This window comes from Sporisorium graminicola, chromosome SGRAM_22, assembly GCF_005498985.1.
Source record: "Sporisorium graminicola strain CBS 10092 chromosome SGRAM_22, whole genome shotgun sequence".
NCBI lineage: Eukaryota > Fungi > Basidiomycota > Ustilaginomycetes > Ustilaginales > Ustilaginaceae > Sporisorium > Sporisorium graminicola.
Genome location: NC_043731.1, coordinates 827366 through 846787, shown reverse-complemented (window position 1 = coordinate 846787; position 19422 = coordinate 827366). Strand labels below are relative to the sequence as shown.

The 19422-nt window shown below is 57.7% G+C and overlaps 10 protein-coding genes across 10 annotated transcripts; 5 read left to right on the top strand and 5 right to left on the bottom strand.

Moving 5' to 3' along the window:
- Positions 1 to 56: 56 nt before the first annotated feature.
- EX895_003938 (uncharacterized protein) lies at positions 57 to 2036 on the top strand (the record flags this gene model as incomplete). Its single annotated transcript, XM_029884536.1, has 1 exon — positions 57 to 2036. The coding sequence occupies one exon, from the start codon at positions 57 to 59 to the stop codon at positions 2034 to 2036; it is 1980 nt and encodes a 659-aa protein (XP_029739246.1).
- A 243-nt stretch (positions 2037 to 2279) lies between these two features.
- EX895_003937 (uncharacterized protein) lies at positions 2280 to 3224 on the bottom strand (the record flags this gene model as incomplete). Its single annotated transcript, XM_029884535.1, has 1 exon — positions 2280 to 3224. The coding sequence occupies one exon, from the start codon at positions 3222 to 3224 to the stop codon at positions 2280 to 2282; it is 945 nt and encodes a 314-aa protein (XP_029739245.1).
- Positions 3225 to 3620: 396 nt separating this feature from the next.
- Positions 3621 to 4778, bottom strand: EX895_003936 (uncharacterized protein; the record flags this gene model as incomplete). The annotated part of the gene is made up of 1 exon (XM_029884534.1): positions 3621 to 4778. The coding sequence occupies one exon, from the start codon at positions 4776 to 4778 to the stop codon at positions 3621 to 3623; it is 1158 nt and encodes a 385-aa protein (XP_029739244.1).
- Positions 4779 to 6625: 1847 nt separating this feature from the next.
- On the top strand, positions 6626 to 7409 carry EX895_003935 (uncharacterized protein; the record flags this gene model as incomplete). The annotated part of the gene is made up of 2 exons (XM_029884533.1): positions 6626 to 6717; positions 6806 to 7409. The coding sequence occupies 2 exons, from the start codon at positions 6626 to 6628 to the stop codon at positions 7407 to 7409; spliced, it is 696 nt and encodes a 231-aa protein (XP_029739243.1).
- Positions 7410 to 7843: 434 nt separating this feature from the next.
- Positions 7844 to 8410, bottom strand: EX895_003934 (uncharacterized protein; the record flags this gene model as incomplete). The annotated part of the gene is made up of 1 exon (XM_029884532.1): positions 7844 to 8410. The coding sequence occupies one exon, from the start codon at positions 8408 to 8410 to the stop codon at positions 7844 to 7846; it is 567 nt and encodes a 188-aa protein (XP_029739242.1).
- Positions 8411 to 9328: 918 nt separating this feature from the next.
- EX895_003933 (uncharacterized protein) lies at positions 9329 to 11350 on the top strand (the record flags this gene model as incomplete). The annotated part of the gene is made up of 1 exon (XM_029884531.1): positions 9329 to 11350. One exon carries the CDS (start codon positions 9329 to 9331, stop codon positions 11348 to 11350), a length of 2022 nt encoding a protein of 673 aa, XP_029739241.1.
- A 359-nt stretch (positions 11351 to 11709) lies between these two features.
- On the top strand, positions 11710 to 12530 carry EX895_003932 (uncharacterized protein; the record flags this gene model as incomplete). The annotated part of the gene is made up of 4 exons (XM_029884530.1): positions 11710 to 11714; positions 11795 to 11855; positions 11932 to 12084; positions 12183 to 12530. 4 exons carry the CDS (start codon positions 11710 to 11712, stop codon positions 12528 to 12530), a joined length of 567 nt encoding a protein of 188 aa, XP_029739240.1.
- Positions 12531 to 12767: 237 nt separating this feature from the next.
- EX895_003931 (uncharacterized protein) lies at positions 12768 to 13605 on the bottom strand (the record flags this gene model as incomplete). Its single annotated transcript, XM_029884529.1, has 2 exons — positions 12768 to 13104; positions 13202 to 13605. 2 exons carry the CDS (start codon positions 13603 to 13605, stop codon positions 12768 to 12770), a joined length of 741 nt encoding a protein of 246 aa, XP_029739239.1.
- Positions 13606 to 14818: 1213 nt separating this feature from the next.
- On the top strand, positions 14819 to 17125 carry EX895_003930 (uncharacterized protein; the record flags this gene model as incomplete). Its single annotated transcript, XM_029884528.1, has 1 exon — positions 14819 to 17125. The coding sequence occupies one exon, from the start codon at positions 14819 to 14821 to the stop codon at positions 17123 to 17125; it is 2307 nt and encodes a 768-aa protein (XP_029739238.1).
- A 105-nt stretch (positions 17126 to 17230) lies between these two features.
- EX895_003929 (uncharacterized protein) lies at positions 17231 to 19174 on the bottom strand (the record flags this gene model as incomplete). The annotated part of the gene is made up of 1 exon (XM_029884527.1): positions 17231 to 19174. One exon carries the CDS (start codon positions 19172 to 19174, stop codon positions 17231 to 17233), a length of 1944 nt encoding a protein of 647 aa, XP_029739237.1.
- Between the last annotated feature and the right edge of the window lie 248 nt (positions 19175 to 19422).

The window sequence follows — 19422 nt, the reverse complement described above, 5'->3', positions numbered from 1 at the left end:
TTGGTTTCCTTCTGTGCTTGCGTACGTCGAACATCAACGCCTCCAACTCGCGAGCCATGAAGTCCATCCTCGCTCCCTTTGCAGCCCTTGCTGCCGCCCTCACCGTCTCGGTTTCGGCCATCGCCCCGCTCGAGCGCAACCTCGCCTACCGTTCGCCCTCGCTCTCGCTGAGCAACGGTGACGGTCTCAGCCACGACATTCAGCACATCGGCAACGAGATCCGCAAGCGTGCCTACGACGACTACGTCGCCACCAAGGTCCAGGGCAAAGCCAAGCGCAACAACGGCAAGAAGAGCCAGTACAAGACCGAGGCCGACTTTCTCGTCCAGAAGTACGATGGCAACTACGGCTCTGACGGCCGGGATGCCTACAAGGGCAAGGTTACCTTCCCGTACGGTGTAGCTGCCGGTGACCCGTATCCCGACTCGGCTATTCTGTGGACGCACCCTGTGCCCGAGGATGCCAGCACCAACCTGCCCGTCTGCCTGCGCTACCAGACGTCCAAGAGCAAGACCGACTTCTCCAAGGACAACCTGGTCGACGACAGCTACGCCTGGACCACCAGCGAGGTCGACTACTCGTTCAAGGTCGAGACCACCGGTCTTGCGCCCAAGACCCAATACTACTACCGCTTTTTCTCGTGCCATGACCACTCGCTCGTCTCGCCCGTGGGGAGCTTCAAGACAATTCCAGACTACAACGACGATGCCGTCAACTCGCTCAAGCTCGCCGTCTTCTCTTGCTCCAACCTTCCCTTTGGATTCTTCAACGCCTACCGCGCTGCGGCTGCACGCAAGAACGGCGCCGACTACTTTGTCCACGTCGGCGACTACATTTACGAGGCGCGCGGTGACGGTCAGAAGGTTGCCGGCGAGAACACGTACGGTGACGGCAGGGCGCTCAACCGTGTCCCCGCCCCCGACCACGAGATTGTCTCTCTCGACGACTACCGCCTCCGCTACGGCTCGTACAGGAAGGATAAGGACCTACAAGCCCTCCACGGTGAAAAAGCTTTCTTCGGTATCTGGGACGACCACGAGGTCGCCGACAACTCGTACAACCACGGCACCGCCGACGGCAATGACACCGACACCGGTGCCGTCCGAGGCGTCCGCTTTACCGAGAGGAAGCTGGCCGCAGTCAAGGCGTACTACGAGTGGATGCCGATTCGTCAGGTCGACACTACGGACTCGCTTCGTATCTGGCGCAGCTTCCGTTACGGCAAGCTCGCCGACCTCTTTCTGCTCGACACGCGCAACTTTGACCGAGACCTGACCGACCTCTACTTCAACACAGCTCAGGTGGCGGCGCTGAGCAATGACACGGACCGCTCGCTCATGGGCGGCAAGCAGGAGCAGTGGCTGTACCGCAACATGATCGACTCGCAGCAGAGAGGTGCCACTTGGAAGATCGTCGGCCAGCAGATTGTTCTGAACTGGCAGAACTACGGACAATCGAGCTATATGTACAACTATGATGCCTGGCAGGGCTACCGCTCCAACCGCCGCCGCTTCTTTGACACGATCGTTGACAACAAAATCGACAACACCGTCATCCTCGCCGGCGACTCGCACGCCAACTGGGTGTACGACACTGTTCCTGAAGACCGTCTGAACAACACTGCCTACGACCCTGTCACCGGCCAGGGCAGTATCGCCGTCGAGTTTGCCGGAACCGCCGTCTCCTCCCCCTCCTCGTACGGGGCCAACCTGACCCAGGACAAGTACGACGCTGCCGCCAAGAGGCTCGTCTCGATCAACCGCAACCTGCAGTGGGCCGAGGGTGCCCACCGCGGCTACTTTGAGATCGAGTTCACCAAGACCGACTGCAACGCCCAGTTCTACGGCTACGTCAACAACACGAACCCGAACTCGGAGGAACTGCTCGTGGCGCAGTTCAACGTCAAGAAGGGCGCCAACAAGTTGACTCGTCCCATCAACTACGGCATTACGCCTGTCTCGGGCAGTCTGCAAGCTCAGGCGGTGGACTACTCCAGATCAAAGTGGAACGGCACTGCTTTTGTCGCCAAGGACTGAGTTGGTGTTGTTGTGTAGAGATACGTTCAGTGATATCTAGAACGTTGACAGTGCGAATCGTTCCATTGCGTGACGGAGTGCGCGCGTGCTGTGCATGGATCAGATTCACACCTCGTACACAGACCATGTCGTTTGTAGAAGGGGCCTCGCACTGCTGTTGACAACACAGCTCACGAGGCTTACCGACAATGGAGGTTGTGAGCGTCGCAAACATCGTTCCTATTGGTACTGAGTGTGCATGCGCTATACATGAACGACGCCGTCAACACAAACAACGCAAGCACCACCGACCCAAATCTCCGGCTTGTCTTTCTCTCCCTTTGAGCGATCGATCTTGATACTGACCCTGCCCTTCCGCCGGATGGCCGTTCCCTGCGAATTGGTGTATGCGTCTGACGGACTCTTGCCGCTCGCCTCGAGCCACTTGGCGAACCCGGCATTGAGCGAGCCCGTGACCGGATCCTCTTTCATGTACTCATCGAACGCAAAAGCACGGATCTCGTGTGCCACGCTCTCGCCCTGTGCATTCTTGCCGCCTGCATACGGGCCGAGGAAGCCCACGTTAAGATCGAGATCGCGGATGGAGGCCGTATCGCAGCGCGGCGAGTTGATGTCGATGTCGATCACCTGTTGTGCCGATTTCAGCTTGACGCCGATCCATCTCGGGCCGTTGTCGATGTGGTGCGTGTCGACGATGTCGCTCTCGGACAGGCAGAACGCTTTAGCGAGGCGGGAAACGATCGCGGGATCGACGGGCCCGTAGCGGAGAAACTCGGGGGCTCGAAATCGCACCGTGCTAGCGTCGGAGGAGACCTGGAGAGCGACAAGGCCAATAGCACAGTCCTGGACGAGCTTCCCATCGCGCTCCGCTACCAAAGCCGAGGATGTAGAGGCGCCAAGGTGGCGCAGGAACGAGTGGCAGCTGCCGAGTGTGGGGTGACCGGCGAACGGAAGTTCCTCGAGCGGGGTGAAGATCTTGAGGCGGTAGTCGGCCTGCGTTCCAGCGGTAGGTGGCAGGAGGAAAGTCGTCTCGGCGAGGTTGGTCCATTGAGCGAAGCGCTGCATCTGCTCTTGGCTAGGTATGGGAAGTGAGGCGTCGAGACAGTTGACAACGGCGACCGGGTTGCCGAAGTAAGGCGTGTCGGTGAACACGTCCACCTGGTGGAAAGGGTACGTGTGTGTCGACATGATGGCAAACGGCCCAAGTCGAGGGGTGGGGGCCAGTAGCGAGGTGTCAACTAGATATCTTCCTCCTCTTATATGCTCGGAGTGACTGTACTTGGCAACTCACTGCGATCGAGTCACGAACGAGTGGATGATGATCCGAATGTCGAAGACTCTGTCAACGCCAATTCAGGGTCCAGGCCAGTCTTGTGCTTCGGCTATAACGCTTTTATCTGCAGAGCGGACCCTGGGATTGGTAGTCCTGAAAGTGACTCGATCTGCACAGACCAAGTGTGCCTCACCTTGAGCACACGTGGGCACATGCTTTCCTGGTACCCGTGACGTTGCTCAAGAACACGCTTTCGCTCAATGGAATCGCATTGCTGGAACGAGTGTATGGCAGAGTGATGAATGACATGATCACAGGATGCTATGCTTGAGGAAAAAGCTAGAGATCTTGTCGTCGAGCCATTGAACGTCGTCCTTTGCATCGCCTGGACCACCTGCCCAATGACCCCAGATGCTAGGAATCACCTCCAATGTCGCCGTATTGCCCATGATCTTTGCCTCCTCCTCCGAGTCTTCCGGAGGAAAGTACAAATCCGTCTTGCACGGCACAATGAGCGTCGGACACTTGATCCCCTTGAGCGCCCTCTCAAACGCCTCGTCGTCTTGCTTTGTCACTGCACCTCCGTCGCCTCGGACGCCGAATCTGCCTTGCTTGGACTGCGGGACATCTCGCTTGCTGGCACCGGCATAGAGGGGTTGGGCTCCCACGTCGCCATGCTTCCAGGTATACAGCATGTAGAGAAGGTTGTTGGCGTCTTTCGAAGTCGACCAAGTGTGCCAGAACTGATCGAGGATAGCACTGCCGCCGTCGATACCAAAGTGCTTTTTAAAGCCGTGTTCACGGTAGAAGGCCTGACTGAAACCCCAGCCGGAATAAATGGTGCCGAACGCCTTGAGGCCGGCTACGGGCGGATCATTGGCGTCATACTTGCCGCCGTTCCACTTGGAGTCGAGCTGAAGCGTGCTGACAAGCGATTCGAGGAACACCCAGTTATGGATCGCGGTTCGTGCAGATCCGCAAAAGGGGACCGCTGCACGCACCGAGTCTGGGAACTGCGAGGCCCACTGGAAGGTCTGTGCTGCGCCCATGGACCAGCCAGTCACAACAACTTTGCCTTGCACGCCAAGATGCTCGTAGACGAGCTTATGCTGCGCACGGACGTTGTCGTAAAAGGTAGCTCGAGGCAAATCGAAACCGAGAGGGTGGTTCGAGGGCGAGGAAGACTCTCCGTTGCCAAACAGCGCCGGCACGATGATGAAGAATTTGGCAGGGTCGAGCGAGCGCGTGGAAGGCTGCTGGCCGGGCAAAGCAATCAGCCACTCGTTGCCATCGGTGATGGTGCCGGAAAACCAGGTGGGGTAGACGATGGCGGGGTTGCTCGCATTTCCATAGGTACGATAGGCAATGTGCGCATCGGGAATCGTCTCGCCGGAGAGGAGCTCAAAGTCGCCAAGACTGTAGAGCTTGACGTTCGGATCAGTGGGCTTGAAGGGGGTGCTCGGCGACATATTGATGGTGGTAGCTGCTGCTGATGGTGTTGATGCGCTGCCGATGCGCTGTCAGCAGGTCAAGCGGGTCCTTATATAGCATTGGTCACGTTACGCTTTCTGTCGGTTTCGGATTTACTGCCAATGAATGGTACAAGCGATATATAGCCGAAGGTGGAGGGTCAAGCCATCACCGATACCAACCCTTCGTTCTACTTAACATCGGGGATGGTGAACCAGAGACAGGACCTATACTTGCTGTTCAATGACGGTATCTTGGAATGGCAAGGCTTGGCGAAGTCGAGGAATCTGACGACGCATGAACACCGTATTGACGACAGCCGTTACGGTGAGCTGGCATGTCGTATCCTCAGCCGCTCTCGATTCCGTCCAGAGAGGGGCCTCGTGCATGAAAGAGGAAGAAACGACCGGCGTCTTGGAGTCAAGAGCCTGCTGAGATGTACAAGCTGGTGTGCTTTCGGCGATCAAGCTGCTGCACAGTCTCGATGGTGTACGCAGCTCGGTTCCTGTCGATCCAAAAAAGGCTTGGCATTCCAAGAAGAGGCCGTCAGAGCGAAGCGTACGAGATGTAGATTAGGTAAGGAGCACGAGCCGCGGGTCTACGATAGCGGAACGGGGACGGTCGGTTCGACACGAGGTCGGTATGTGGGTGAGAGGCTACTTGGCACTGCAAGCTGCTGTGAGCTGCCGCTGGCTGGCTGGCTGGTTAGGGAATCACGCACACACCGACACTCACGCTGCAGCATTGAAGCTCGGTGAGAGACAAAGCGACACACAGCAGCAAAGAAGGATGCAAAAAGCTTCTTTCTCACAAGCCGAGGCGTGCAAGCCCAGAATGGCACGATCCCATTTTGCTTTGCTGGCGAGGCATCTGACTCTGAAAAAAAAAAACAAAAAACAAAAAACAAAACAAAACAAAACGCACTCAGCAGAGACCCTTCTTCTTCAACATACGGACAGAGACTGGCAGACAGTCACTGACTTTGTATGCATCGCGCTCTTTTGGCCTCGGCAAAGACGCGTGCCAACGCGACACACGCAGACAGGATCTCTCTCTCTCTCTCTCTCTTTCTCGAGCTTCACCTCGTTGTCCTGTCAAAATGTCTGTTGGACGACGTGATGAGTTGCAAAGATGGCGGCGCGCGAGAGCGACAACGACATGCTATACTGTAGTTGCTAAACAAAGAAGAACTGCGAGCAAGTGGGAGCTCAAACGGTGTTGCGCCGAGTTTGGGTCGCGCCCATGCGAAGTCGGCGGGGAGCTGCAACGCGTGCATCCTACGCTTGCCGCTGACAGCAAAAACTTTGAAATTGAGAGGTGTATTTTTATTTCAAGCAGTGAAGCTCAGGATCGCCGTCTTGCGTTCCTGAGACACACATTTGGACCGCCGCCATTCCTACTCGGCGTGAGATCCCAGCTCACTTTCGCATGTCACAGCCTGCGGCCGGTTCCCCTCTATCAGCACCGGCATCGAAGTACAGCACCTCGGCATGATTCGCGCTTTTGCATGACCTCTGTCACCGACCTTTGTCACCCAAACACACAAAGTGCAGCCTCCGTTTCAAAGTCACACGGGTCCCGCTTTCTAACGGCACAACTGTCCCTACGCTTCTGCTTCCGCTTGCTCTCTACCTTCCGTTGACCGTCGCTGTTTCCTTCCTTCCCTCCTCCCTCTTTCACCATATACCAGCTCCACTCGCCCTACACACCACACCTCCACGTCGCTCTCGTCGTTCTTTTCTCTCTTGCGCATCCTTTCCTACGTTGACCGCAGGGCCATTCGCAATCACACTCGTTCGTCTCTCCACTCTCTTCCAGCCTCCTTCACCACCACCCATCGTACAACATGGTTTCCGTCAAGATCGCCACCTTTGCCGTGCTCGCGCTCGCCGCTGCCGATGCCGTCGTCTCGACCATTGTTGTCACCAAGCCTGTAAAGTAAGTACCGCATGTCAAGCAGGCCGCTGCCTTTATACGCATCCGTTTACTGACTTCTCTGCTTCAACGCTCGACCTCATCACATCAGTTCCACCACTGCTCACGGCGGCAAGCAGCTCACCGTTGAATGGAACGATGACGGCAAATCGCCCAGGAGCCGCGACTGGGGCCGTGTCAACATTTTCCTCGCCACGGGCTCGCGCGATGTCCAGTTCAAGCTGCAGACGCTCGACAGGAACGTTTCCTACAGCAAGGGCTCGGGATCTTACAAGATCGACCCCACTTCGGGTCCCAACGGTGGCTACTACTTTATCCGTTTCGAAGGCACCAACACCACCACCAACCCCATCCCCGCCATGGCCTTTTCCGCTCGCTTCACCCTAGACCAGATGACCGGCAATTTTAACCAGACCATCATGTCGACACTTCAAGGTGCATCTGGCACCGGTCAACTCACCGCCGCCGCTGCCGCCGCCTCGGCCACCTCGTCTTCCCCTTCGTTCTACTCGTTTAGCACCACGCAGAGCCCCTTGGCTCTTGCCACTTCGCTGGGCTCATCTGCCAACAGCGCCGCCTCTTCGTCATCGACCAGTGTCAAGTCGACGTCGGATGCGGCTCCTGCCGTCAACAGGCTCAGTGGCTACGCCAGCGCTCTCGTCGGTCTTGCCGCTGTCGGTGCTGCTTTCCTCTAAAACACGCTCCTTGAACTTTGAGATGCTCTGGTAGCATCTTTGCCCCCGACTTGCAGCAGCCATGCATCGCCTCTTCTGCATCCTGACTGCTTTGTCGAACCACCCCTTTGTCTTTCGCTTTCATGGACTTCTCTATGCAACGCGCTGCCTTCTCGCGTCACTTGCACCACCATGTGCGCCCTACGTTCTGCTCCTCGTCTTTCACTCGTTGTCTTTGTTCTGCTCTGTAAATATGCACGTTTCGGGACGGTAAAGCACACCCATTTTTTCGTCTCGCATTCACGCCGTTGATCGAGAGTTCAGTGGTAATCGGTGCAAGATGGAACTCATATATTAGAACGGCGAGCAGGGCTGGACTAGAAAGGCGTTTGGAGGAAGAAGCAACAAGGAGAACAAGCGCGGCAAGGTTGGTCTGAAAGAGAAAGGAGCGGGGATCACAGCTTGGCAACCCTGGACATTTTCTTGACCTCGTTCATGAGCACCGTCTGCATGCGCAAGCCGAGCATGATGTTGCCTTTGACCTTGACTTTGCCCTTCATGAAGGCCACCTGCGGACTCATCTGGTTCAATGCAACCCTGATCATGTCGCGGTCGCTGATCGTCAGCGTGCAGTCCGGTTTCGGCTTGGCAGGACCGGGACCTTTGATGATCTTGCCGTCTTTGCGCATGTCGACGTAGAACTGGACCACCTTTCCGCCGGCGGCTTCCGACTCGGCGCTGGGCTTGACGTTGAACTGGAACGTGCCGTTAACCGCCTTTTTCGCTTGGGTCATGTTCATCATGTCGAGACCGGCAAACAAGCCGTCTTCGCTCTCCGAGTGGAGAAGGGCAAAGTAGACAACGCAGAAGAGCTTCGAGACCTCGACGCCCGGCACTTTGAGCTCGGTCGGGTCGATCTGGTCTTCGGGCGCCTTGGAGGGGTCGGAAAAGTCAATGTCGTCGGCTTGCTCCAGCATGATCTGGAACAGGTTCGACTCGTCGTTTTGCTCTTCTTTGGTCATGGTTCCGGTTCGGGTCGAGGGCTTGAGACTTGAGTATGCGAAGGGTGGGATGGGTGCGAAAGCAGAGCTTGTCGATGAAGATGGAGGGAAGGCGAGTCTGAGTGATCCAGGCAGGCTACATATATAAGTTGTGGAAGGGACGCAAGGAGGTTAGGATGGATGGCTGAAGCGTCAATTGTTGGGGACCCTTTCACAAGAACGCCGCGCGAGTGGAGGATGAGGTTCAACGAAAGAGGAAAAAGCTGGCATGTACTTGCTGCTAGTAACCGAACAGGTCGGCAACGCCACAAGCTTGTCTACCCCGCACCTGTGCCCACAAATCCACGAATGTCTCATTTCATTTCGAACGAGATAGATACAAGCGTGTCCAGCTCGTCTGGCCACCATCGCCACGCTCAGGCCGAAGCCAGGTTCATCACTGCAACCATGTGAAAAGCACCGTTCGCTGGGTCATGTGCCATCTGAACCCTCGCTAGGAGCTGGACGCACTCCAGCTCGTGGGGTTCCTCGGCTTCGGACGTCCACCCTTGTTGCTTTACCAAGGAAGGGGGCGGCGGCAAGAGAGGCAATTGCGGGGTAAGGCAAGGTTTTGGCGTTGGGTGTCTACATAGCGAGCAGACGATCCCGATAGCCGCTCCGAATCGAGCTTTGTTTCGCTTCCGAAAGTCTTTTCACGAGAATGTGGCAGACCATGTGCCGTGTCTGGTGATAGCAAGACTTTTCGCTATTTTCGAACTGTTAGAGTGGCTCAGTCTTCAAAAATTCGTACGAAAAACAAGTTTGGCAGGAGCTTCCGAAATTTTCCCGAGAAGCTGCGATTTTTGAGAAGATCTTCCTCCACCTGCGAGCGAGCATCTGAGCATCTTCCTCTACGCCATCATCACCATTTACCGGCACCATTGTCGCAAGTATCTCCCGATGACGGCTTCCGACATCGCCTCGGCCTTTGCGCCAGACCTGCTTGCACCCACCACTGTCTCGAGCTACAACAAGCAGTTCGAGACCAGCGCGCCCTACAAGCATGCCGTCGTACCCGCCCTGATCGACGAAGAACTGCTCAAAGCCACACGCAGTGAAATCATCGGCGAGCTTCGATTTGCCGAAAAGGAGACCGACATCTACAAGGTCAACCAGACCGGCGATCTTGCGAACCTCGACGGTCTTCCAGCCGAGGAAGCCGGCCGATTGCAGAACTTGCTGCGCGTGCGCAATGCCATCTACTCGCAAGAGTTCCGCAGCTGGCTGCAGGGCGTCACAGGGTGCGGGCCGCTTAGCGCCAAAAAGAAGGACATGAGCATCAACGACTACCGCCAAGGTTGCCACCTGCTCAACCACGACGATGTCATCTCCACACGCCGGGTCTCGTACATCCTCTACTTGCCCGATCCCGACCAGCCCTGGCAGCCGGAGTGGGGCGGCGCGCTCGAGCTGTATCCCGTCAAGACCAAGGGCACCCCTGACGATTTGCCCAGCAAGATCATCCCGCCCAAGTGGAATCAGTTTACGTTTTTCACCGTACAGCCTGGTCACTCATTCCACTCGGTTGAAGAGGTCGTTCATCCGAGCCAGTCGCGTCTCAGCATCTCCGGCTGGTTCCACCGACCTCAGGAGGGCGAGGAAGGGTTCACCAGCGAAGACGAAAAGAAGGAGGCAGAGGTGGAAAAGGAAATGAGCAGCCTCGAGAGCTTGTCGGCCAAGGAAAATGCCAAGCTGTTCCAAGCGTATCCGGAACAGTTTGCGCCACCACTCCCCGGTTCGCCACTCAGCCAAGACGAGAAGAAGTTCCTCATGCACTTCCTGAACCCAGCTTACCTGGTGTCAAAGACGCAAGAGCAGCTGTTCGAGCAGTTCGGCGACGAGTCGCACATCTTGCTCTCGGATATCTTGCGGAAGGAGATTGCACAGCCGTTGGAAAAGGCGTTGCGGCAGGCGGATGCCAAGGATGGGTTCCAGTGGTGGACGTCCGGTAAAGGCGAAGAGTCGACTCGCATCCAGGCGCACGGCGTTGGCACCAATCGCGCTACAGCTGCCGACAACGAGGCTGCACAGTGGAGCATCGCCGGCCCGCCTCACAAGCAGCGCTACGCCGTGCTGTCGGAACAGGCCGCGCCCGGCAAAGCCGCCGAGATCGTCAAACAGGGCGCACAAGTTCCCAGCCCGCTCCCCACGGACGCCAGCGCACTCCTCAAGTTGCTCAGCACGGTGCTCTTCCCCTCGAACGCCTTCCGCCACTTCCTCGCCAACATCTCGCAGCTCGTACCGCTGGGTGGCCGACCCGTCGAAGCGCGACGCTTCCGTCCCGGTCTCGACTACACGCTCGCACGCTCCGACACGGATCCCGTGCTGGACGTCACACTCAACTTGACGCCAGACGTGGTCAAGCCGTCGTTGGACGAAGAGCGCAAAGCAGGGCCTCGCGGTCTGGCCGGCAAGGCAAAGAAGCCTAAGCCTGCACCCGCGCCTTCGTCTTCCGGCTCAAAGCTGCTCTCCAAGAAGGAAGCCAAGGATCTGGCAGCGAAGTGGGAGAGCGGAGACATCGGCGGCTGGGAATGCTACATGGCACCCCACGAGGGTGAGGAGGATCCCGCTGTCTACCAGAGCGGCAACAGTGGCAAGAAGAAGGCCAGCGAAGACAACGACGACAATGCTGATGCGGAGATGAAGGATGCCAACGGCGAAGGCGAGGAGGACGAGGAAGAGGAGATGGTCGAGATGGTCGAGGACGACGGCGAGGAGGAAGACGAAGACTTTGATGGTGTGCTGCTCAACTTGACCCCCAGTTTTAACACGTTGAGTGTGGTGCTGAGGGACGAGGGTGTGATGCGGTTCGTCAAGTATTTGGGCGCCTCCGCCGGCGGGTCGAGGTGGGATGTCATCGGCGAGTACGAGATTGGCGCTATCGAGGTAGAAGAGGATGACGAGGATGCGGAAGATGCGTGATGCGCAGCTATCCTAGCACTCTGGTTTGCTTCCATGTGTTCCCTATCCATGCACACCGTTATGTTTTGCTTTCTATGTCTGCGTGCCTCTGTCATCTTGAGAGCATCGCACACGAGTGTTCGTAGGTCGCAACGAACCTTGAGTCAGAATGTCGGTGAAGCAGTAAATACTTTTGGCTGGACGTGTGTCTCGTCCGAAAACCGGTGGGAAGCGCGTAAAGTGCTGGAAAGTGTTGCTTTCCGAAAAGAAAACTCGACTCGCGCGTCTGTGTCACTTTTGGAAGAAGCTCAGACTCGTTACCACCATCCATCGTTGTTTGTCTTCTTCCATCACAACCCGGGCTCCAGTACACATTCACCATGTGGTAAGTCAACCATCCAGCGGCTCTCTCTTGATCGGAATTGTCAGCGCACAGAGCTTACCCTTTTCTTTCTCTTCGCACAGTAAACACATCCTCAATGCCCAAGTGTCGATCCGCGCACCATGCTGCCAGAAGTTTTTCGATGTGAGTTTTTCCACGAGCAGACCGAGACACATAACGCACTGGGACTGACACAATGGCGCTCTTTGCTCGACGACAGTGCCCCGAATGCCACGCAGAGTCACAAGACCACACACTGAGGAAAACGATCGAGATGGCGTTCATCTGCAAAAAGTGCCGCAAGGCGTTCCGCAAAGACCTCGCACAGTACGAAGAGTCGGACGAGTTCTGTCCGCACTGCGACAACCACTATGTAAGCACCGCACCACCCCTCTCTCTCTCGCGCTTGTCTCCGCAGGCTTCTCACCGTTCTCGCTCTTGCTTTCTGTTACGGGGAATTTGTCGCTGCAGGTGGTCGAGGCGAAGACGCCACAAGCGGTGCTGAGCGTGGAGGGCGAAGACGCACGCGTGGACAACCGCATGCTGCGCGACGACCGCGTCAAGTACGACCCGCGCAAGGACTTTTTCTTCCGCCGTGTGGCCGTGCAGGAGACCGAACGCATCGACGAGGGCGGCTGGCTGCAGGCCATCAAGGACCGCGCCGCGGGTAAGCTGGGTCCTGATGGTCTTCCGATCGACGGTGCCGGCCCGCTGGGAGAAGACGGCAAGCCGCTGCTGGATGCATCGGCGTTGGGGGGTGGTATGGGCCGGCCGCCGCAATGGAGCAAGTTCAACGACGATGATCTGGACTGGTCCTAGACGAGGGGAGAGGGCTAGCAAGCATGTATTTGTACTCGACACTTTTTCGACTTTGAAAGCAGTTCAGCGAACTCATGGCGGGCGAACTACGCTCCCACACGGACAACCGAACCGCATACTGCGTCAATCTCGCAGAACAGAACATGGTCAAAAACAGAATCGCATTCGAGGAGAGAAAAGGCTCTTCGGGACGTGGGGTATATGCATTGCGCTGCATCGCTTCAGCTACGCCGACGCCTACACATCGTGCGGGATCTCAAAATACTCTTCGGCCAGCTTGGACAACTCGGCCGCCAGCTGCCTCCTCTTGGGTTCCGGGTCGTTTTCGTACTTGCTCTTGAGCGCCTTCATCTGCTCGAGAATGGCGTGCGAGGTGGCGGTGGGCATGTTGCGCGGGTCGCGTACGTAGAGGTCGATGCCGGCCGGGGTGGCGGGTGTTTTCTCAAAATAGGTGACCAGCCAGTCGAACTGGGTGCGCGAGGTGTCGGTCAGGTCGTACGGGCCGTAGCCAATGACTTGCCATTTGGAGTGGAAGAACTTGAGCAGGCCGTTGCCTGTCCACTGGTAGGATGCGCTGGTGATCGCGGTGAAGCAAAGAAAAGCAAGAGGTGCAGAACGTGTCAGTGAAATGGGTTGCACGAGTGTAGGAGTTGTAAGGGGTGGAAGCTTACCCATTCTTGGCGTCCTTCTGAAGAACATTGGTACCCTTTATGCCAAAAGCCTTGTTGAACCAGCTCTCATCTTTCTTCCACTTGGACAACAGTCCAGTAGGCGGCACAACCTCGCCGTCAGCCGTCTTGGAGCGCGGCTCGGATCGGATCTCGTCAGTAAACTTGACCTCGTCTCCAGAAGCACCGGGATGAGGAATGTAGCGGATCACGACGTTCTTCTTGGACTTCCAAAGCGGCAGGGACGATCCGATGATGTACCAGAATCCATCGATCTTTTCAGAGGGACGAGAGGAGAAATCGAGCGGATGCGAGGCATCGTAGCTGGTGAATGGCAGGTCAATGTCGAATGCGGCTGGAGTCGTACTTGCTTGGTCCGAGACCTGAGGTGGCGTTGAGTCTGTCATGGTGGGAGTTCGAGGAGCTTTTTTTCCCGCTGTCTGCTGTGCTTTGGGCCAACAAAGGATGTGGTTCGGAGGAAGGGTGGAGAGGTGGGGGATGCAACGTCGATCCGTTGAGCAGCATGAAAGAGCGAAAGTGGCCTCACCCGCCTCGATACGAAATATGCCGGTGTTTGGTGAGCAGGCGAGCGCAGCTGCGTGTGTGCAGTGCAGGACTGTCGCGTTGAAGAATGTGGTCTGATTCTTCTGCAAAAGAGGTCAGGGTCCAAAATGAGGCGGTCAACGTGCCGGATCGCGATGCACCCGTAAAAACCAAGCCCGATGGTCATCCGATTTGCTGACTGTTCTGTCGTCGTCACCGGCGAATCAACGAGGGTGTGAGCCAACATCCTTTTCCCCGCATTAATTTCTCTATCTTTCTGCAAGTCTTGCCGGCATTCAAAATCGACGCTTCTGCAGGAGGGCCGGTCAATCTGCATCTCCGCCTGGTCCGATTAATGCCTTGGGCTGCAATGTGGCCTAGCTTTTTCTTTCTCTCTGTCCTTCCCGCTCTACGAAAGCGGACAGTACACAGCACAAGAGACGGTGCAGCTGGTGAAGGCGTCCTACCCAATGTGGTTTGAGTGGCCCAAGCATGGGTTCAACAGCTTCTGCCATTTATGTACTGTACAGTACAGTACAGTACTGTATTTGCGCTGTGCTGCCGCATGATGTGGGTGACAGCACGCGTCCGGGCTCCTCCACCTTTTTCTGTTGTTTCGGCCTCGGCTCGAATTGGTGCGTGACTGTACCGCAATCCATTTGTGTTGAACCCGAAAAAAAATGGTCTCGATCCCGAAGCTGACTTGCCAGTAAGAGGAGGCGCCAGACCGTCCTGTTGGGAAGGGGCGAAAGCAAAGCAGAGGAGTCTCTGGTTCCGCAGCTGTAAGGCGTACTGCGCAAGACAAGTTGTGTCACCGTGTTCGGCCACCCATCTCCGATTTCCTCCACCTCCGCTTCCAGCCGTTTTCGTCTCCTTGCCCGTAGTCGCCTTGCTGTCGGCCTTCCGTCCGACGTCCATCGCCTCTTCCTCGTTGTCTCCTTCACCTGCTCTTTGACGTACACTTATATAGACCGCATCCCAAGTTTGACCACTTCCACCTACAATCGCCGTACTAATTGCAACCATCAAACACGCCTCCCGTACGTTCTCCTCAACAACTTGTGATTGCCGCATACAATGGCACCCGGTCTCATGTCCTCTGCCGCGGAGGGCGTCTTCAACGCACAGGCTGTCGAGGCAAAGTCGGCTGCCGTAGCCGATGGTGGCGCCAAGGAAGGCCTCGGAGGCGGCAAGACCTTCGAAGGTCAGTCCAAGCTGCCCCACCTTCCCATCCCTAGTCTAGAGGACACTTGCCAACGCTATCTCTCGAGTCTGCAGCCGCTTCAGACAGCAGAGCAGCATGCAACCACCAAATCCGTCGTCGAGGACTTCCTCAAGAATGACGGCCCCGCCATTCAGAAGCAGCTTCAAGAGTATGCCAGTACTCGGGCCAGCTACATCGAAGAGTTCTGGGACGAGAGCTACCTCCAGGCCTCCGACTCGGTCGTGCTCAACCTCAACCCCTTTTTCATCCTCGAAGACGATCCCACCCCTACACGAGGAAACCAGCTGATGAGGACCGCCAACCTCATCCTCGCCAGTTTAGCGTTCATCCACGATCTGCGCACTGGCGTGCTCGAGCCAGACAGCGTCCGAGGTACCCCGCTGGACATGTTCCAGTACACGCGCCTCTTTGCCACCTCCCGTATCCCCACTGCCAACGGCTGCAGGATGGAGGTCGAGCCCGAGTCGCGCCACATTGTCGTGATGCGCAGAGGCCAGATCTACTGGTTCGAAGCGCTCGACGAAGAACACCGCCCCTTGCTCACCGAACGTGCCATGCTCGGCAACCTTCAAGCCATTATGCGAGACGCCGACAAGATCAAGATCGAAGACGTAGCAAAGGGCTCTGTAGGCATCTTGACCACCGAAAAGCGACCCATCTGGTCCATGTACCGCGAGCATCTGCGGGAGGATGCGCACAACCGCAAGTGCCTCGAAGTCGTCGACTCGGCTCTGTTCGTCGTGTGCATGGACGACTCGGAGCCTGCCGACGCCGCCGAGCTGGGCAACAACATGCTCTGTGGCACCTACAAGCTCCAACGCGGCATCCAGACGGGCACTTGCACCAACCGATGGTACGACAAGCTCCAGATCATCGTCTGCGCCAACGGCACCGCTGGTATCAACTTTGAACACACGGGCGTCGATGGCCACACGGTGCTGCGCTATGCTGCCGATGTCTACACCGAGCTCATCATGCGCTTTGCTAAGTCTATTAACTCGGCGACCAAGAGCCTCTTCAAAGCCAAAGCCAGTCCCTTTGCTAAAGGATCGGGCAAGAAGGCCAACGGCACCACCAGCGAGATCGACGCGCAAAAGGCGCAAGACGTCGACCAGGCCACGGCACCCAAGAAGCTCGAGTGGAACCTGACCAACAAGCTTACTGACGGCATCCGATACGGCGAGACACGGCTGTCGGACCTCATCTGCCAGAACGAGTGCCAGGTGCTCGAGTTCGACCAGTACGGCAAGAACTTTATCACTCGCCATCGCTTCTCGCCCGATGCGTTTGTACAGATGGCGTTCCAGGCGGCCTACTACACGCTCTACGGTCGGTGCGAGACCACCTACGAGCCGGCCATGACCAAGGCCTTCCTGCACGGACGCACCGAGGCGATCCGCACTGTGCAGCCGCACTCGGCCAAGTTTGTGGAGACCTACATCTCGACGGATGCGACCATCGAGGCCAAGATTGACGCGCTGCGCAAGGCGTGTGACGGCCACGCGAAGTTGAGCAAGGCGTGTGCTAGCGGTCAAGGGCACGATCGTCATCTGTATGCGCTGCACAACTTGTGGAAGAAGAACCAGGAGTCGTCGGCGACCAAGCTGGCGCCTCCCGCCATCTTCACAGATGCAGGCTACGCCAAGCTCAATCACACGGTCGTGTCGACGTCCAACTGCGGAAACCCGGCGCTGCGCATGTTCGGGTTCGGGCCTGTGGTCCCCGACGGTTTCGGCATCGGCTACATCATCAAGGATGACGGCATCACGGTCTGTGCCTCCTCCAAGCACCTGCAGACCAAGCGCTTCCTCGACACGCTCCAGGCGTACCTGCTGCAGACGCAGCAGATGATCATCGAAATGTACAAGGCCGCCAACGTGCGCTCGCGCTCGACGTACATCGACCATGCCGGCGTCGAGTGCGACGTCCGAACCGGCCTCCCCATCGGCAGCAAGAGCAATGGCTACTCGCAGGACTACGACACCCTCACCCCCAACAGCACCGTCGGCCAAAGCGGTTACTCGTTCTGGGGCGACGACAGCAAGTCGGCCGCTGCTGCCGCTGCCGCAAAGGCCGACGAGGGACAGGCCGACGCCGAAAAGAGGAGAAAGAGGATCGCTAGTGTCGGCAGGACCATTCTGTATGACGAGTACAACTGAGCTTTCCGGATGTGTGGTTCAGATTCAATGGTATGAAGTGGTACATGGGTTTCGAAGTGCGTCCGAATGCGCTCTGTGTGTGACAGCAATGAGCGTGAGTGATGCTTAGAATCCAGGAAACCCCTCAAACGAGTCCGTCCCCGCCTGCTCGTCCACCAGCTGGCTCGGGCCCCTCTTGTCGCGGTACGACTTTTTCACCCTCCCCGCGCCGCCCTTGTTCGTCCCTGCCGTGATGACGCCGAACTCATTGGCGTCTACATCCGGTTTGCCAAACTGCGCCTGTGCCACCTCGTCGGCCCCTTCCCCTTGCACCGGCTTCGCACTCGTGTAGATCGCTTCCGACTCGTACAGGTTCGGCAGCACCCGCGGCGACGTGACCGAGGTAGCGGCGGTCGAAGGGGCCGCGATGGGGTGTAACGTGTTGGACGAGTGGTACGAGAAGATGCCCGAGGACGAATTGGAGGACTTGGACGAGGTGCGTTCGTGCCGACGTGGCCGGTCGCGGTAGTGCGTGCGGCCAGCAGCAGAGGAGGAGGCGGACGTGGGGCGGTGGCCTGATCCGCTGCCGCCTGAAGACGAGCCACCGCCAGTGGTGGTCGTGCGTGCCGTGAGACCGGCTGCACTGCGACTACCACTGGCACTGCCTGAGTCGTTGCGTCGCGAGCCAGCCTTCTTGCGGCCGAACGAAAGCCCGGCAATATCGGCTTCGTCCTCGGATACGGTCTTGTCCGCTGTCGCTTCGTCTGCCTCGTCGACTGGTGGCTTGGTAGCATCGGCAAATACAGGTGCGCCGTGAGCGTGAGGCGAGACAGGATAGACAAACTCTTCCACTTCGGCTTCAGGCGGTGCGGCATGGTAGTAGTGATGGTGATGCACCACTCCGCCCGGCCCTTGCTCCTGCACTGTAGCATAATAACCCTCCGCCTCGTCTGCGTCTCCGTACTGGTCGAACTCAGCACCGTATGTGCCCTCGTGCGCGTGGTAGTCTGCACCGCGGTAGTCGAACTGCTGCTGCGCGTATACTTCGCGATCGGTATCGTGGTGGTGCGAATCGTCCGCTTCTGCATCAGCAAGAGTAAATCCACCGGCAGCCGCTTCCGCCTCGGCTTCGGTACGCCATCGCTGCGCCGCCTGTGTCTCTTGCTGCAGCTTGAGCAGACCAGCTTTGGCAGCTTTGCGTTCGGCTTTGCGACGGGCTTTGGCGATGGCGGCGTCCTCCTCAGCTGCAAGCCATGCTTCTTCTTCCTTTTGCCGTTGCGCCTCGGCCTCGGCTTCTTGTTGTAGTCGGGCAGCCTCTGCTTCCAATGCTGCCTGACGTTCTGCTTGGGCCTGTCGCTGTGCTGCTTCCGCTTCCGCTTCCTCCTTTGCTCTTGCCACGTCCTCTGCTCTTGCTTTCAACGGCTCTGCCTCAGCTTCTGCGGCTGTATCTGTTTGTTCTCGCGATGGGGGACTGGGCTGCCCGAATTGAGCAATGGCCTGGTCGTCCAGCATTCCCGCATCCGCATCGATGCTCTCTGCAAACCCAGAGCCTGTTAGACTTGCTCCGCTGTCCGTGCTGGCGTCGCTGAGCGAGCGCGAATGTCGGGACGCCGCCCCAACGGAAGCTGACGACGACGAAGCGTTGGGACGCCTAGCTCCGCGACTCATGACACTCCCTATCGAAGCAACACGCTGTCTCCCCGCACTTCCATCTTCGTTGCTCTGCCCTCTGCCGAGGAGACCGCACGACAAGGCGCGAGTCCAGTCCTCAACATCGAACCAAAAAGTGCCACACGTCCTGCCCTGCGCTCTCGCCCTCGCACGCGCACGACGGCGCGCAGCGGCGGCGCCACCTCCACCACGCCTCGAGTCGCGATCAGCGATGTTGCTGAGCAGCGAAATGGCGTCCGAGTCGTCAAAGTCGTCGCCACCCGTTGACGCCGAGATGAGCGCTTCACGTTCGTCGCGATTACGTGCAGAGGCTGATGCGCCGGGCAGGCCCCATCCCACGCGGCTGTGGCTGCTGTTGTTAGAAGGCTGCTTGGCTTGTCGTCCGCCAAAGAGCGACATTGTCCAGTTGAATGGCGATCCCGCTGATCGACTTTGCCGACGAGTGTCGCTAGGTCCCGCTTCAAGCCTTTGCTCCCTTCCGCTCATCGTGAAGCCGACAGAAGACCGCTACTGTTGGAATGCACTAGTCGTGGGTGTTGGGTCGAGTGTGGGGTATAGATAAAAGGTTGCAGGCGAGGTGGAAAGAGAGTCGCTGCGTGTTTGTTTGTGGTGTTGAAATCCAGCCATTTTTTCTAGCGTCCATTTCA